The sequence below is a fragment of the Gadus morhua genome, chromosome 9, assembly GCF_902167405.1.
Source record: "Gadus morhua chromosome 9, gadMor3.0, whole genome shotgun sequence".
In the NCBI taxonomy this organism is placed as follows: domain Eukaryota; kingdom Metazoa; phylum Chordata; class Actinopteri; order Gadiformes; family Gadidae; genus Gadus; species Gadus morhua.
Genome location: NC_044056.1, coordinates 7980138 through 7998039, shown reverse-complemented (window position 1 = coordinate 7998039; position 17902 = coordinate 7980138). Strand labels below are relative to the sequence as shown.

The window sequence follows — 17902 nt, the reverse complement described above, 5'->3', positions numbered from 1 at the left end:
GGACACATACATGAATACATTGGCATTATTTGGCTACTGGCCGATTCTGGATGACATTGTTCAATGTGGGATCTTTCATATGTCGCAATAGAAAACGTTATTTTCTTCTAAATCCTGCAGGAAAATGATCTTTGTCCACATCAAAATCTGTAAATGAATATTCTTACATATACCCTGTGTTCACTGTTGTATAATTGTTTCTTCTTCAGATGTAGGTGTTTATAAATGTTTTCCCAACCTATTTTCTTCGACTTCCTGGTTTTCCATCACTGGATATTTGTGTTGAGGAAAACCGTGCAGTTATATTACTCTGACCAGCTGGTTTGTAAAATAGAATTTTTAAATATAATATATATCACCAGATCCAATGGTATTTATGTAGTGCATAGTGAGAGCCGTATGGTGACACCTAGCACTATTTTCGACCAATCAGTAACAGACCTGTGTTTTGTTTGGTTTGGTTTTGTCCCTGTAGTTTGGTTAAAGGGTTTGGTTACTGTCTGTGTTGATGAAATGAAAAGCAAGCCATTGTGCACACACAGAGACAGACCCACAGACAGACTAGTTCTGTAACACAAACAATATTTTCAAACAGGGATATGTATCATAGTTTTACAGGGACCTACTAGCAATGAACGTTGGCAAAATGAATAGGTTGTATCTGCTATAAGGATTAAACAAAATTGCCACTCAATCAAATCACCCATTGTTTAATCCAAAAAGTATAGTCAGCTGTTGTATCCACCCCGAAATCAATGGACGAACCTTATTACATAGTCTATGCTATCAAACTGGTCTCCTGGCTGAATTAATAATAATATTACTGTAAATAGCTGAAGGGGCTGAATGTTAGAGAAAGAAAGAAAAAAAAAAAAACATCCAGCCAGCCCTTTGTTGTTGCTCTCACGCTGACGTGCGCAGGCTGCGCGGTCGCACTGCGCCCCAGCTCCCCCTCTCTCCCCGCGGCCTGGTCGGAGATGAGTGGAAGATGTCGGTGTCGGGGCTGAAGGCCGAACTGAAGTTTTTGGAGTCAATCTTTGACCCAAACCACGAAAGATTTAGAATTATAGACTGGAAGCCTGATGAGCTTAGTTGCCAATTTAACGTGACGGGGGAAAAGCTGTTGATCATCCACTGCAACATCACGGTAAGAGCGGCAGGGCGAGTGGCGCACATAAGCTAGCGAGAATCCCGGACTATCGACCGCCGACACGAAAACACCGCACACACCGCTCTGTTTACACCTTCTACCCCTCGTTTCGTTGGGCTCCGGGCCTCTGCGCTTTCCTTTTTGGTTAATTTTCCAAGATCAAACGACCTCCCCCTGGGATAAAAATGACTGTACAACATTTAAAACATTGCGTTTCAGTGCCTTAGCTCTTCTCGTGTAGCAACATTAGCTCCCCGCTAGCTAGAAAATGTGACGCTACAAGTTTGGTTAGCTGGGGAAATAAACTGCGTCGCTGTTGCGGGGTTGATGTCGGCCCACGACAGCAGCTCTTTTAACCCGCACTCTGGTGGATTTGGTGTACATGGGTCTTCTGTATCAGAGGGGTTTTACGGAGAGAGGGACGGTGTGCTGCAGATGAACATGTTTGGAGGAAGAGTTGTACCATACACGCGTTTATCCTCCAGTAAATAGTCTCGTCCCGTGACGGGTCGTGTGTCTTATCGTTAAAGATGTAAACATCGTGTTGTGTGCGTTACAATTCACCATCGACTTTTCGTGCGCCAGCGCGTAATCCATATCCCACTGTGTTTCATGACCATTTGGTGGATGACTGTTGTGGTTATTGTCATGTAACGTGTTTGGATCCTCCGTTTTAATTATATTTGTAGAAAAATCCCTTTCTAGCTTGTAGGATCTGGTTGGATTTCTTCAATGCAAAATCACAGAATGCCACCGAAAGGGTCATGCAACTTGCATCCATGTTTTAGGAGCCTTTCGCGGCAGGACACATCAGTGACGCTTTTTATGTTCTACTTAAAGCCACTCTCTCCTCTTGTCTAATGTTTGTTCCGGTTCTTAGTCTTTATTGACATAGCCGAGGCTTTTAAAATGTATGTAAAAAATAAATAAAAAATAAAATGATGTCATGTTTGCGCTTACGTTAAGTTGGCCGACTACATATTTTGGGCAGCAGCCCGATTTTAACTGAATGCATCTTGAGATTCAGTCCATGTCCTCTCTGGCTCTATTGCATGTCACTGACACTACGCATCTTGTGGGGTGACGCACTAATCATTTTCGATCAGCATCATCTTTTGCATAGTGTTTGCAGAGGAGAATGGATAACTTGTTATTCTTTAGAGTGATTATTCCACATTGCAAAACAAATCCTAAGCCCACATTCAGCTTTGCAATCAGAGAGATGTGTAATTATCACGTTGATTGCTTATAATTTAGCAAATGCAGTAGCTACTTTTATTCATAATTGGTGCAATTACGGCAACATATCGACTTTAACAGCTCTAGCAAGCAGTCAACAAGTTTAATAAATTGTTTTTTCGGGTGGGTACTTCATATTATACCGAATTAACCCAATATGTATTTCATTCTAGGTTAGGGTATAGTTTCTATTATTCACTACATCTTTAATGACCTAACAGTTACCGTTGACCATTGTTAAATGTTCTTGTCCGGCTTACCCACCCTTTCAGGAATCCTACCCCTCTACTCCGCCGATATGGTTTGTGGACTCTGATGACCCTAGTCTGGCTGAAGTTCTGGAGCGGCTGGAAGATGTGAGGAAAGGCAGCACATTGGTAAGTCTGTAACCAAATGGGAAACTTGATTCCCGAACTATGCAAACATAAGAATCGTATCGCACTACGACGGTTCACATGGATTTTCTTACCCTTCATTCCCGTCTCCTTCCACAGCTTCTTCAGCAGCTGAAGCGTCTCATTTGTGATCTTTGTCGGCTTTATAACCTCCCCCAACATCCCGATGTAGAGATGCTCGACCAGCCTCTCCCCGCTGGGCCCATCAACCCCGAGCGAAAGGTAGGCATGGCGCCCCGATGTAAACAATGCAACGTACTTCTAAACGTCGGCCCTCTCAATCCCGCCGTGCTTTCTGCCCACACAACAGATCGGGCCAGCGGATGAGGTGACATCTGAGGAAGAGGAGGAGGAAGAGATGGGAGAGGTGCTTAATATTTACATTTCTCTGATCGCTCTTGGGATCCACAGCATTAGCGGCTGAGTCTGTCTTGATATACGGCTTTTCCAAGTCGATCGTAATGGTTCGTGTCCGTGTGTCTTTGCCCCCGACACTCCCGGACAGCAGGACATCGAAGACCTCGATCACTACGAGATGAAGGAGGAGGAGCCGGTCGACGGCAAGAAGTCTGAGGACGACGGCATCGAGAAGGAGAACCTGGCCATCCTGGAGAAGATCCGCAAGAACCAGAGGCAGGATCACTTAAACGTAAGTGCTCATTCGGTAGGTGCACTTTTATTTATTTGTTTTCCCGTACACATAAACACAAAAAATTGCGTAATTTCCTTTGCAGGTTTAATTGGCATCTGTGGTTCTGAATTGTGCGTTGTGTCATCTTGTGTCCCGGCACAGGGGGCAGTCTCTGGCTCGGTACAGGCCTCGGACCGCCTCATGAAGGAACTCAGGGAAATCTACAGATCACAAAGTTACAAGACAGGTGAGCGCGCAGACCTGCTCCATTATTGATCCTTTGTATCGATCCCAGATGAGAAATGTGGGTGTCATTGGGTGCAGTAGTATAAGACCACAATAAGTTTTAAAAAGAGACCAATGCATAGTAATAGGAATATTTAATGATCTGTATCTATACACAGTATGAGTAAAAAATATTATAATCTGTTAGTTGAGATTGACCTTGTTTGCTTAATGATTGACGTACATTATAATATTAATTGTCTGGCCAGTGTTATTGTTTTATTGTTTGATATTGAGTTAAAAATTGTTGTCTCCCTTGTAGGTATTTATTCAGTGGAGCTAGTCAACGACAGCCTTTATGAGTGGCATGTCAAAATAAGGACGTAAGTTTTTCGACGGATAATAAGCGTAGCCATATTTTATAAGCTGCCAAGCGAGCTCATGTCTAACATGTTCCCTCCTTCCTTGTTCAACCCCAGGGTAGACCCTGATAGTCCCCTGCATAGTGACTTGCAGGTCTTAAAGGAAAAGGAGGGGGTGGACTACATCCTCCTCAATTTCTCTTATAAAGTGAGTATTGCGGTTGAAATGAGAACAAACACATTCACTGATGACCCACATCTCGACGAAGAGGGATCTAACCACCCTGTGTTTTCCCCTCCTTCTTCAGGATAACTTTCCCTTTGACCCCCCTTTCGTGCGGGTAGTGTCCCCTGTGCTCTCCGGTGGGTGAGTACATTGAAGATCTGTGCAGTAGTTTATTATCAGTGGCTCTCGCTGCTGCTCTTCAAGGCGAATGCCCCAGCCACGGTACCTCTCGGTGGCAAGATAATTAATAGTAGTTGGAATTGTGGTCCTAATTTCCGGAAATAAGGACAATGTTCCTCATGGGATTTAAAATGAGGAGGATGAAAACTAAAGAAATCTTTTATTATTGTCTAATGCTCCTTGTTCTCTTTTCAGCTATGTTTTAGGAGGAGGGGCCCTTTGCATGGAACTTTTAACAAAACAGGTATGTTGATGTTTTATTTTACATTAAGTCGATCTTATTTGTCTTTATAAGATGATATCTATTGGTACGTTAGGTACATCGTTGTTTGTTCATGTCCATCACGTGGTGTAATTCCTGGTTTCTCTTCCCTTTGATAAGGGCTGGAGCAGTGCCTATTCCATAGAATCTGTCATCATGCAGATTAATGCCACCCTTGTCAAAGGAAAAGCCAGGGTGCAGTTTGGAGCCAATAAGGTACGTGCACTTTTGCGCTCATAAATTAATTTGCCATGTCATGCGGATGCTTTTCATATTCAGAAGCTCATGGATCATCTCACTATTGCCTGTGCTGTAAACAATATCAAGCACTCCAACCTGACTCCATTTATTTTTCATTTTTCAACAGAACCAGTACAATCTTGCCAGAGCACAGCAGTCATACAAATCTCTTGTGCAGATTCACGAAAAAAATGGTAAGTACTACTAGGATGACTTTGTACTCTGAGTCTGTGATGGTTCTAGTGGTATAGAGCTGTTGTGTTTTTGTGTCCTTCTTGATTGCAGGCTGGTACACACCTCCCAAAGAGGACGGATAAGGACCTCGCACCACTATGCACTGGGAACACGTGTCAGCAGGTCAAAATATCTTGCTTTTCTTCGGAATACCCCACCCCTGCTCCTTCTGACTCATTGGGGATATAACATTCTTCGCTTGGAACCAACTGGCAAATATTCCCCCATCTCATTGTCTCAATAAACAAGTATTACTCCCCCACCCTCTCCCCTTCCACCATCGGACTGTGTACTCTGCCCCCCCCCGTCCCCCCCTGGGGGGGATATAACATGAGGGACGCATCATGTTAGTCCCACTTCTGTCCTTGATAGTTCGTCCTTCCAAAAAAAAAACCCGAAACCTTTTCATTTCCCCATTCTACTGCGGCGTGGAGAAGTGTTGGTTTGGTTCCTCTGCTTTCGACCTGGTGGGCGTGACAAACTGGCCGTTCGACTCGTGGCCAGGGGGGGTGTGGGGGCGTAACTCTGGACTCATAGTGCTGACCCCAAAGAGAAGCAATCTTTTTTAGTTGCAACACCCCAGACCTCTGCAGCCATAGCATGGGCTTCTGACCGAATATAAACAGGTTGATTATGGAAGATCTTTAAAGAGACGCGTCACTGCGCCACTTGTTTGTCACTATCGAACCGCCCCTCCACCCTCTTTTTTTTTTTTTTGTGGAAATTTGTAGTAATGTAGGCTCTGCTTCAGAAGGAAGATTTGGGTGAATGGCCAATATGGTTTGCCCAGATAAATACAGCCATTTTATTACTAATGGTTTAAGCTATTTTTCGGACACAAATGTTATTGGGTCGAGTGAGGCCCTCATGGTACCTAAGAGTACGGCAACTTGTGTTCACTAGAGCCGAATGAATGGACATCCTGTTTCATAAGAGCATACAAATAGGCTGGCTGTAGATGAGGGTTTAGGACAGCAAATGCTGTCTTTCTGGTGTGCTCCCTCAGACAAGTGGAGGGCTCATCTCTCTAGAACTTACCCACCGTGCAGTGGGGTTTTCATTCAAATAAATTCTAGTTCTTCAGATGTTGGCCATCTTTGAGTGATAAAGAAGCCTAAAACAAAGATAGAAGAATCCGTCTCATATTTGTCCACCAGGGAGACCAACAGCGTAGGTTGGCGATTCCAACGTTGACCTCTCCAAAGATTCCAAGAGTAATCCGGGATGTGTTCGCCTAATCCCGCCAACACAACACAATGTTGAACTCTTAACAATTCTGTAAAAAAAAAACGGTTGTAGTGGTTTGCCCGATTTACGGTTTTAGCTCTTCTTGCTGTTGCATTCTTACATTCGATTCTGTCCCAACCGCTCCGTAACCGCTCACTCTGGATCCTGATGTCGTGGGTCATTTCAGCAGCAACGGCTTTATTCAAACGATTTTTTTTATTTTTATTGAGGACCATGGCGTGACTTGACCAAGAGATCCTGAAGATCCTGTGGTCAGGAAGCTTGGCGTTTGGCTTGGCTTGGAGGCCGCTGGCGGGGAATGGGCCAGCTCTCTCTTTCCCCCCCCTCCCCCCCCCTCGTTTGTTTTAATTTGGACATTCGGTTGAGGATACCTTTTTATTAAATATACACAACGTAAAATCACAAGGGAAACATGAGCTGGGTGTCCCCAAGGCGCTGTTTGGCTTTTATCGGTGAGCGATGGGATGGATCATTGTGGCGTAACCAAGGCGAATCGGCCCTGTACTATCGAGTCTGACGTTAACCTCCTTCTCCCCATGCAATATAACCCAAAATGAGTATGCTGGTTCTTCTAAAACGAGGGCAGATACTGTATCAATTTATGAACACTTGCAGTTATTTAACACTGTCTGCAACAATTTGTTTTAAATGATAACTCAGGTAAATAAAACCATGTTATGGAGGGGTAATATGTGCATAGAAAATAAAAAGGTCTGATCACAGTTCATTTGATGCATAAGATGATGCTCTGTACCTCGTCTGAGTTAGACCTTTATTTCCTCAAAGAATTGACTGTCAGACCTTTATAATCTTAATGTTATGGGTTCCATTTCACCCGAGGTTTCCTGTGGTGTGTTTCATGCATTGTAAAAAATAAGATAAGATGGTGGGCATTTGCAGAGCATTTCTTCTTCTCTATAGAGTGACCAAACATTAGCGGGATTGTATAAGCATATATGTAACCCATGCTATGGCTCATTGAAATCCACTGTAGTATTTTCTTTTTCCTTTTTGTTTCTGTTTATGGTTGTGTATGGTTGCATTTCATAGTCTGGGAGGTCTTAAATATAAATGATCCTTTTGCTTTGGTAACCAGTTTGCACACATGGTAAGGATGTGCCTATGGAAGTCAATACAATTTGTAGAGGCAGTGTAATGATTTGAAAAATCTCCCCAGCTCCATGTGCTAACATCTATTTGTTACAAGTCCGATCACAATAACAGTTTGCCAAAATGCCAAAACGGGTTCATGGGAATAATTAAATGTTGTTCACTCTTCATCCTCATGCCACGATGAATAGAATTGCACGCTTCTCTTTAACTGGACAGTGTATTTGAAATGGTTAATCATTCTCTTGTGAATTCATTTTTCGGGCACCAACGTAGGGACGATGGACTGAGTTTGGCACTGTTGGCATGCTTTGGTTTTTGTTTTATTTTCATTTGTTTCATTTTCCATTAAAATAATTTTGACCATGTACAGTAATTTGTAAACTTGCATCAAGTTTATAAATAAAGAATTTTAAGATTAATGCTGTTGTATCTATTTTTTGTATTCTGAAAAGCTGCCATAATTAATGACACAAATGCAGTGTAACGGTTGCTTCATGACAGAAAGAGGCCAAATGCCAGTTAATTTGATCATTAAATTGAGGGATTTTGGGTAAAATGTATGCATATTGTTCTATGGATTAATTGAAATGTTGCTATGGGATTACTTTATTGAGCATTAAACATGTGAATATTCTTTTACTTGGAAAAACAACAGATTTTTAGTAAGGCAATTAACCCAATAAAACCTAACCCAAGTAACCCAATTCATATACACATTTTTCATGTATTATTCATACTGAAAAAATGTGTTCTTCTCTTGTCTGAGATATTGCAGTTAATAAAGAGTCTAGACGACAGGATGCAACAAGAACTGTTTAATATCTATTAGGGTAGGACCAAATTATACAAAAGTCATACACAAAAATGTAATTCCCTTTTTACGTCATTCGGCTTGGAGACACAGTCGCCTCATACCAACCCAACCACGGGGATCGTGTTCCTTTACAGTGTGTTCTATCCATGGCAATAACTCATCTCTTACATTGCAATACATATCAAACCACACAGTCGATGGGAGAAAACAATGAAGGTTCGGTGACATCACGGGTCAATACAGAATGAGCGATGCGTACCGACGTTAACACACGTTTAGATGTGGTGTAATGGTTCAATACGTCTTTCTTACGTCTGGAATTATCTTACTTCATACGGATAACCAGGTTCTCCTTGTGCATGTCAGATGTTTATTACCGGCTTGTTTATAACCGTCAGATGAACTTTGTGCGAGTAAAAGTTATGAGTTATTCACCTGTGTACTGTTGTTGGTGCAAATACTATGTGACGTTTGCATGATGTTCACAGTTTCACACCTAAAAGCACAGCATGTTAAACAAACGTAATATTAGTGCCATATTTCTGGTCACGTATACATTTTCATTCACTTATCCCCCCCAACAGGAAAGGACATTTATTATTTTATCCTTACATGTATTATTCTAAATATAGATTTCGGTTTGTATTCCTTTACTGCATATGCAGTCATGCCGAGTTAGGTTGGCACTGAGATCAGCAGTTTTAAGTTCACTCAGTGTAAGCATGAATTCTTTAAAAAAACTAAAAGGTGCTTTAAATCTGTAGCAGGTAGCTATGGGAAGACACACAGGACATGTGCCACAAACACACCCACACATCATACGTAACACATAACAAAGTCTATACCAAACAACAAAGTGGAGAAACGGAAAAATAAAAATTCTGTTTATATACCACAGCACAATCAGACAAGACAATTTACAGGTTTTGAATTAACTAGCAATCCGACATGTCGCTTCACAGCTGTGTCGAGCCTAACACTGGATTACTGTAATAATCATGAACTCCTCAAAAAACATCTCCAAGCCAACTTGGTAGCAAAGAGAATTGAGGCTAACTATTAACTCACTGCAAAGAATAGCCGTAGAGTCTTGAAATTAAAGAATCGAGTTTCACCTGTTCTAGTTTTTAGGACCAAAATTGTATATTTTAGTGGATTTATACCCTTTAATATTATCATATATACCATACTACATCTATTCATGGAATAACAACAGCCATACATAGACGCCCAAAAAATCCAGAGGTTGAGAAATAAGTAGCCATGTAATAATTTACAGTTGGGGTATTAGGGGGGAGTTAAGAGAGAATTAGTCAACAAGTATAACATCCATCACTTAATACACTGCTTGGACCACGCACAACATCAATTATTTGTACCCCACTGCCATTCAGAAGGCAGAAGTGTCTTGGTTACTCCTCAACTTCAAACTGTACAACATTAATTTGGAATGTTATCCAAGGAACTACACACGTCAACATGTTGTGGGCCTCACTTTTGGATGGATTCTCAACTGTCATTGGTCTACATCCTGACATGCTTGCTCCGAACACAAAGTCAGTGTACGACGTCGGTCAAGACAAACATGTCACTATGTAATCACAAGGTTCAAACTATAAAACAATAGCCCACAGGGCTGGAATATAAGGACGATGACAGACTGTGACTTCACATGTAGATCTAAAACCAACTCACACACTTTCCTGAGAAAGTAATTGATGCTTTAAAACAGAGGAATACTAGGGCTAGGACGATTCTTATTGGTACAGAATTAACACATTTAAATGGCTTTAAAATAGTGAGCCTATTTCAGCCTAGCTGTCGAACATCTACATGATCTAACTTGGTCATCATATAATAAGAGACATTTAGAGAAATGTCAATCTTATATATATATATATATATATATATATATATATATATATATATATAAATATGTGTATTGACTCAAAATTTAGAATTGTTTACACATCTTAATGTATTCATAAGAGACTAATTGCAAATTTGAGACGTTTTTTAATAAATTCTCTAGTTTCTATTTGTAACAATTGAAAATTTAGACTCCAGATTTTCACAAAATGGAAAGAAGGAGGACGCGTGTTTAAAGGGGGGACACAGAGAATAAATGCTAATCTTGGCAGTAGGTAATGCTACTAAACATTCTTCTTTTTACAGCGTTGTGATTAAAAAAACAGATTACCACTGTGAAGCATTCAAGGAGTGTGTTGGACTAAATGACCTGTAGTTGTAGAACAGTAAACCTAAGTATTGTGTAGGGGGCGAAAGGACGACCCCCCCTCCCCCCTGTCCCCCTTTAAAACCAGCAGTCGATTTCAAAACAAAACCCAGTAAAGTATGACTGACACGTTTGGCATCCCCCTCTATGCATATCCACTGCTCTACCTGTGTCGTTCACACGGAGGCCTCTACATCGTCAGGATGAAGGGGGGGTCTAACTGTGAATGGTGTTCTTAATCGATACCGCTGTGGCTTCCCATACCACACCCCCACCCCCCGCCCCTAACATCCCGCCACGACCCCACCCCCCTCCGCCTCCCCGCTCCTACATGGGCTCGTCGTAGTTGTAGGTGGGGGCGGCAGAGTACTGGTTCTGCTGCGGGTTCTGCTGCTGCATGTTCTGCTGCTGCATGTTCTGCTGCATGGCGCCCTGGGCCGCTCCCATGGCTGCCTGCTGGGCGGCCTCCTGGACGTGGGGGTTCTTCCAGGCGCCCGTGGTCCACTCCTCCTGGGCCTTGCCCATACTGCCGCCACTGCCGCGGTATAGGTTGTGGACCTGTGCAAAGGCATTGAGAGTTTAATTTAATTGAAAAAATATATATATTTTTGAAGTAAAAGAAAAAAAGAAGCAATAATAAACCATAAAATAAAATGATGAAACAAGTGGACAGTTAGAATTAGGTAATATTTGCAAACAATGAAAACCACAAATGAAAGGAAACTGTCTAACACTTGCTTTACCCGTTCAAAAAGGGGTGTGAAGAAGAAAAACTTGTTTAATCTCACCCCTTCCCCCTATATTATTGATCAATAATGGTTTATCAGCTTCCTACTTACTGATGTGTAATTCCTTATCAAAAATATACATTAGTTATCAATAGTTAAATTCCTTAGAACATCATTCATCAGAGTGCAGGAGTTAGACGCTGTAGACGTATCTGCTCATCAAAGACCAAACAAAGAGGGGAGGGATGCACTTTGTTTTTAAAGCGTCGGTAAATGATCTAGTGGTGAATTATTAAACGATGTATGCACGTGTACAAGTACATGCATTGGAACCACTGTGGTCCCACTGCTTGAATGAGTTGAATAGAGCTTTCTAGCAGAGGCACACTAAACCCTGCTCCGGGTATGAATAAAGGAAGCTTGTTTTGTTTGTTTTGAATAGAAGAACGGCCTTCACAATAGAGTAGGCGGAGCCTTTGCAACACAATCGACGAAACTTGATCCGAGTTTTGTATGACTGCGCCGATGTATGACGGTACATTTCAGCCATGGCCAACATCGATCTTGTTAAGAGGTATTTAGCGATGCCCATACCCTGGTGAGTGCGATGAAAGACAACACGGCCACTGCAGTGAACATTATGGTGGGAATCAGCATGACCACAGCTGAGCCCACGTTGGTGCTGAAGAAGGTGATGGTAGCCAGCCAACCGCTGGGGAACAGAAAAGGAAGAGGAGGGAGGCGTGAGAATCAAGACTGCACATTATCAAACCTAATGATGGTGCGACATTCAACACTACTTGTGTAAGCCTATTTTGAATGGGTATTATTTATTATTTATACACATTTCAGTGTATGTCACACACACACAAACCAACTAACACATAATGATTTGCAACGCCTAGTACTTTTTAATATAATATTTAATATATGTATTGATCTTGAAGGGCAATAACAACATCCCCTTTTGGAAGTAGTCTTATGTTTCCTTCTATGTTTTCACACAGCGCAGGTTCCACTCATCCCTCCACCACTAGACTCACCACTGGTACCACCAGGGCCGTAGCACCAAATCCTGGGCCCCTACTATACTATAGGTACTAATGGACCCCCCTGCGCTAAGTTGTTGACGGGGGGGGGGGGGAGGGTATGGAGCGATTGTTGACGGGGGGGGGGGGGGGGGGGGGGGGGGGGGGAGACGTGGCCGACAAGTAATTTTTTTTTTTTTTTTTTTTCATGGGCCCCCCCTCTGCCTTGGGCCCCCCCACAACTGTCCCCTTTGTCCCCGCAGTCCGTCGGCCCTGGGTACCACAGCTGAAATGTTATGTTCTTACATAATTACTTGATCCTTTAATCATGAGTGTTCTCTCACTGAGCCTAGTGGCTCAACACCAGGGAAATGCAGAGACCAGTGTCTGGTCTGAGTGCTTACCAAACCCCCCAGCCTGGGATGCCTACTGTCTGGATGATGCTGATCACAACCTGGGCCATGAACACGAAGAAGAAGGCCATGAAGTTGAAGGAGCTATCCGTCCTGCGATGTGAGGAGGGCAGACATACAACAATATCACAAAGGGTTGCAAGAGACATATTTTAAGAAACGTAAAGGGATATCGTTTTTAGAATGGCAAATGTTATTTTACATATTAAGCTTGCATGAGTCAGCAACATTAAGGAATTCAATATTTGTTTGTTTGTTTATGTAAGGCTTACGTAGACCTAGAAATGACATCATATCTGCAACTTTATTACTCATTTCTGTATGTTATTTCTCAATAACAGACCGCTGCTATGAATAACATATACCTTTGTTACAGATGCTAGTTTAAACCGTAAAATCGAACGGACTGTTACTACAGACTACTACACAGAGTAAGTCCTATGAAGACTTACTTGAAGGCCTTGTAGATAGGCCTGAACCAGCACACATAGGAGCAGGGAGTGAACAGAATGAGCCACAGGATGGCCATGCCAAAGTTGGCTGCTCCGCCTCCACCACACATCCATGCCAAGCAGCCAATGAGATTCACGGCCAGTGTGGCACTGTTCACTATGGGGGACGAAAACCGAAAGACAAATTGATTAAGTGTGCTTGATCATATTCATATATGTTATCTGTAGCTAAAACTACAGAAGGGTTGCAAGTCTGCCACTATCTGATATACTACTAGATTTACTACTAGAATATAACTACATGACTAAGTTAGGTGTATATATGCTAGTGCTACATGCTACCTTTTGTACACGCAACAAGAAGTACTCTACAGTAGGCAAACAAACGCTGAGGTTAATTCTACAGTCAAACATTAAACTTACGTTCAAGAATAGAATCGTGGAACCTATGTGATGATGAAACAGATATTGAATGCATTATGTAAGTGTTCTACACATATGTAATCCATGATAGGTTGATCTGCTACTAATCCAGGGAAATCATAAGGAAGAGAGTCTTACAGGTGACACAATGTTGGCCTCAAAATTCATGTTCATGGTGAAACATGTTCAAATATTTCAAATGTTTAAGGATTCTTGTGCCAGCTACTTCAATAAATAAATAACGGAAAGCCACACAGCCTTTATTGAAATACATAAGAAAAATGGAATCAATGTGCGGATCAATCAAGTGTATCTTATCTCATCTTATGTTGCTGTCTTTGCTGAAACATGGTAAGCTGGCTATACCAGAATGTTTCTACTGTTAATGCTGTCAAACGCTTCATAATATTTTGGGCAAAACAAAAAATATGCTTTGCGTAACAGAAAACAGCGAGGGAGCATTTGCCGACACTGGGCAGGACGATAGCAGTTCTCAAGCTGAGATAAACATAGATCATCCATACTGGCTCATTAAATACAAAACGGCAACAACAGGCACGGTGGACTATGGAGTTGTCCCTGGATAAACTCACAGATCCAGAGGTAGTAGAGCCTCTTGCACATGGTCCGGTGCTGGTCCGGGATCTCGTTGAAGTCCTGGTAGAAGCATGGCTTCAGGGGGATGAAGCGGGGCAGGGGTGGGAAGTTGTTTTCTGGGGCAGACAAACACAACATGTATGGTAATTAGGATGAGCCAAAGTCAATTCAACACCACACACATACAACATTTACACGTATGACTTTCATTGGTTAACATTCTTAACATGAGTTGCAAGTGTGTAGGTATTTAGAACAGTACTGTTCCAAATCCATACATTCGGCTTAATGGAAAGCATCAATATTGTTCCTACTATTGTTTCACGGTTGTGCTTACCTGCCATTGTGCCTGTCGTGTACTCGTGGAAATGGCCACTTCTGTCTTTAGGTAGTTTGTTGGATTAAACTGCAGAGAATTACACAATTGGTTACAGTCATGCCTTACCACATGATCCAGTAGTAAACAACACACATATAGCATTACACAGGCCTTTAGCACACATATATGAATATGTGTTCATTTGGTCGACATTTCTTCCTTTTTTTCCAGCATTAACTACACCCAATAAATTGGTGATGGCTTTTATGCAGTACGTTATAGGAAATTTAGTAGAAAACACTAAAAATAGAATCGATATGACATATACATTATATTTCACCATGCACAAGAGCTGCCTCATGCAATGCATTCCTATGGCCTTCTCGCCACCACGAACAGATAGATCTAAGAGCTGTTTAAATAACCAGAGGGTTATCATTATGCCCTCTTCGATTGGTATAAGCCCACCTCTGTTGTGGTAAACCTACAGGCCTGAGCTAAAAAAAGAGCTTTGTTTTCAATCGAATAATCTCCCAAATCTAGTCAAGTGATGGAGTATGTAGCCTATAGCCTACTACAACCACGGGCCATCAAGGACATTGTAATGTTCACTGATCGGAGGAGGGATCTGCCGCCACACGACGATCTTTTAGAAGACAGTTGATGAAGGGATCGTTTCATAGACGAACCAGCCGGTTTTAAATGCATTTTTCCAAAAGGGCTGCTGTCGTGATGCTGCAATGGGATACAGGGCATCGTGCAGGCTGGTGTCAATGGAGCAGCGTCCTTCAAGAGGAGCAGCCTGCGACCGGGAATGTGTAGACCTATATACCATCTATATTTTGAACGCTTAACAAATCGAGCCCTTGCATTCTCGTGACTCGGTGAATCGATCGTTCGGGATGAATGTATACCGAATAATAATAATATAGAATTGCCACAACCATTCGTTCGCGCCCTAGAAATCAAGTAGGCCGTATAATTGTAAAAAAATCCCCAAAAAGTATCTTACCTAAATGATCCCGCGGTTTGGTGCTACAATGTTTCTGCGGTTCGGACTTGAATTCGATGCGATATTTTGCAGGAAATGCATTCGTGGAATTGTTCTCGGTTCTCGCATCCACTCAATCTGTTCCTTGGCGGAATGGATGAGTAGGACGGTCACGTGACGTGTACGCGCCCTCCTACGAGGAGATCAGGATGTTGGAGCTGCAGACTCCACCCTCTGCTGCCTCGCCGATGCTCTCCACGGTGCTGAAGCTTCATGTCAGCCCAATAGACCCACACTGTGGTACTGGTTCTGTGGTACAACTGCTTGACTTAGTAAAGGTTAGGGGTTTTAGGGTTAGGGCTTGGTTTGAAGGTTAGGTTTCGGGTTTTGATTGAGGGTCAGGGGTCTAGGGTTTGGTATAAGGGGGTTGTTTTAGGGGTTGGGAAGGATAAGGGTTTGGTATTAGTCAGGTTAAAGGGATTGGTTTTTGGGTTAGGTTTAAGGGAGTTGTTTAATGGTCAGGGTAGGGTTGGGGTTTAGTTTGTAGGGTGAGATTTTAGGGTTTGGTTTGGGGTTAGATTTGAGGGGTATGTGTAAGGGGTTAGGGCATGGTTCGGTTGAAGGGTTAGGTTTCACAGTCAGGTTTTAGAGTTAGGTTATATACAGTTAAGTAGGCTATAAGCTCAAGGTTTGGTTGTAGGAGCAGGGTTTCCTTTAGGGTCAGGTTAGTGTTTGGTTGGGGTTAGGGATCTTATCAGGGTTTGGTTTTTAGTTCTATGTTTTGATACTAGGGTATCCTTTTGGTGGGGCTTGAGGGTAAATAAAAACTACCACCTCCAAAATAATTACAAGCATAGTCATTGTAGGTCATAGTGCTACAATCTTTGAGATGCATTTACAGGAGCCACTATACAAATGTATACCTTCAAAGTGCGTTTCTTTCTCCTATATTATTTGGTATTTGGTGTATTTTTTTTAAGATGGACAGACCACGGTCTGGGTTATTGTTGCTTCGTTCTTCTCCACAAGGGGGCGTGCTAGACAGCCTACATGGAAGCCTGGCGAATTCTCTAACTTTCAATCAACCATCATATCACATACTTTACTATTTATTGACGTTGTAACCGTCTGTTGGCATCGACTTTGCTCAGTTGTAAACGTTGTGTATTGGTAAACCAGCTTTAGATAACGGCAAGTGTTGCCTTCAATACAGTGGCAATGTATGTACTGTATGTGCTTCTCATAAATGAAAGCAAAAAGAATAGTAGGTGATAGGCATCAAGGAAATAAAGGCATGCAAACCTAAAACTGATCCTACTAAGTTCTGTTTAGTTCTGAATGTTTTTCATTGGATTAAAAAATCCTGCTGTGAAGAACTTTTAGATTCCCAACGCAGTGCAGATGAACTGTCGCTGTCGGGAACACGCTTAAGCGTGAGCGTCATCAGCGAGCCGTCTGGCCTACACTGAACGCGCCTAATACCCACATCAACAAAATATACATTTTTGGGTTATTTCTCATGAAAACAATGAACAAAATCATACTTCGGCCTACATACTGATAATATAATACAACAATCACTGTGTCAGTTACACAATACAAACAGCCTGATGGATATGTGTTCCATATTTTATACTTATTAGGTGAACTCTGCATTTAGCGCTCAACTATTGTTCTTAAGTTTTATTCTTTGTTTGTTTGTTTGTTTGTTTGTTTGTTTGTTTGTTTGTTTCTTTCTTTGTTTCTTTCTTTCTTTCTTATTTATTATTCTCTCTACAAAATCTCCTTTCTCAATCTTTCACCTAGAGACTCCATTCCAATTTTAAAATGTTCATATTAGCTTGGAATCGCGCAATGTTTTTCAGATTTCTAAAATATTTTATACTTTCTAAGATATTCTACTTTTAAAATACTAATTTTTACAATGGATGTCAATGGGAGGACGGCGGAGCCGTCCGCCCCTTCTCTCACACTTCAGACGTACATTGGTCAACATTTTATCGTTAACCTTCGTTCAAAGGTTTAAAAAATCAACACACTTTTATCTTCAATAATCTAAAAACAGATTTTCGATTACCTTTATACTTTTTTCAAATCACAATTCCATGTTGGCTTGTTTTCAGTTGGTCTCAAGCTGAGGTTAGAGCGCGAGGACGTGCAGGTAGTGTTGCCAGATTGGGCAGTTTTTCTCGCTCAATTTGACTACTTTTTACGACGTTCAGACAGCGTTGCCAGATTGGGCGATTTTCCCGCCCAATTGGACAACTATTAATAAATTAGGCTGGAAAATGAGCATAAGGCGAGTACATACAATTTCTTTCTCCGATTCTTCAGTTCAATTCCTTTTACATTTCTGCATTTTTAGCAATGCTTTGCGCTTTTCATTCAGCTGTCAG

At 41.8% G+C, this 17902-nt stretch overlaps 2 protein-coding genes across 6 annotated transcripts; one reads left to right on the top strand and one right to left on the bottom strand.

Annotated features, from left to right (window-relative positions):
• The first annotated feature begins 899 nt into the window (after window positions 1-899).
• LOC115550663 (ubiquitin-conjugating enzyme E2 Q2) lies at window positions 900-7924 on the top strand. Of its 4 annotated transcripts, none has more exons than XM_030365912.1 (13): window positions 900-1147; window positions 2662-2766; window positions 2884-3006; window positions 3095-3151; window positions 3293-3433; window positions 3578-3662; window positions 3963-4023; window positions 4120-4210; window positions 4311-4369; window positions 4604-4652; window positions 4791-4886; window positions 5038-5104; window positions 5196-7924. In XM_030365912.1, the coding sequence occupies exons 1-13, from the start codon at window positions 989-991 to the stop codon at window positions 5225-5227; spliced, it is 1125 nt and encodes a 374-aa protein (XP_030221772.1). In that variant the 5' UTR covers window positions 900-988; the 3' UTR covers window positions 5228-7924. The 4 variants fall into 4 exon arrangements, with proteins under 4 accessions (XP_030221772.1, XP_030221770.1, XP_030221771.1 ...); XM_030365910.1 differs by having other exon boundaries at window positions 3293-3448; XM_030365911.1 differs by having other exon boundaries at window positions 3290-3433.
• A 2394-nt stretch (window positions 7925-10318) lies between these two features.
• LOC115550666 (secretory carrier-associated membrane protein 5) lies at window positions 10319-17682 on the bottom strand. 2 transcript variants are annotated; one of them, XM_030365919.1, is made up of 7 exons: window positions 17584-17682; window positions 14534-14602; window positions 14193-14312; window positions 13177-13333; window positions 12716-12817; window positions 11878-11995; window positions 10319-11113 (listed from the first exon to the last, which is right to left on the bottom strand). In XM_030365919.1, exons 2-7 carry the CDS (start codon window positions 14538-14540, stop codon window positions 10883-10885), a joined length of 735 nt encoding a protein of 244 aa, XP_030221779.1. In that variant the 5' UTR covers window positions 14541-14602; window positions 17584-17682; the 3' UTR covers window positions 10319-10882. The 2 variants fall into 2 exon arrangements, with proteins under 2 accessions (XP_030221779.1, XP_030221778.1); XM_030365918.1 differs by lacking the exon at window positions 17584-17682 and adding an exon at window positions 15528-15753.
• Window positions 17683-17902: the final 220 nt, after the last annotated feature.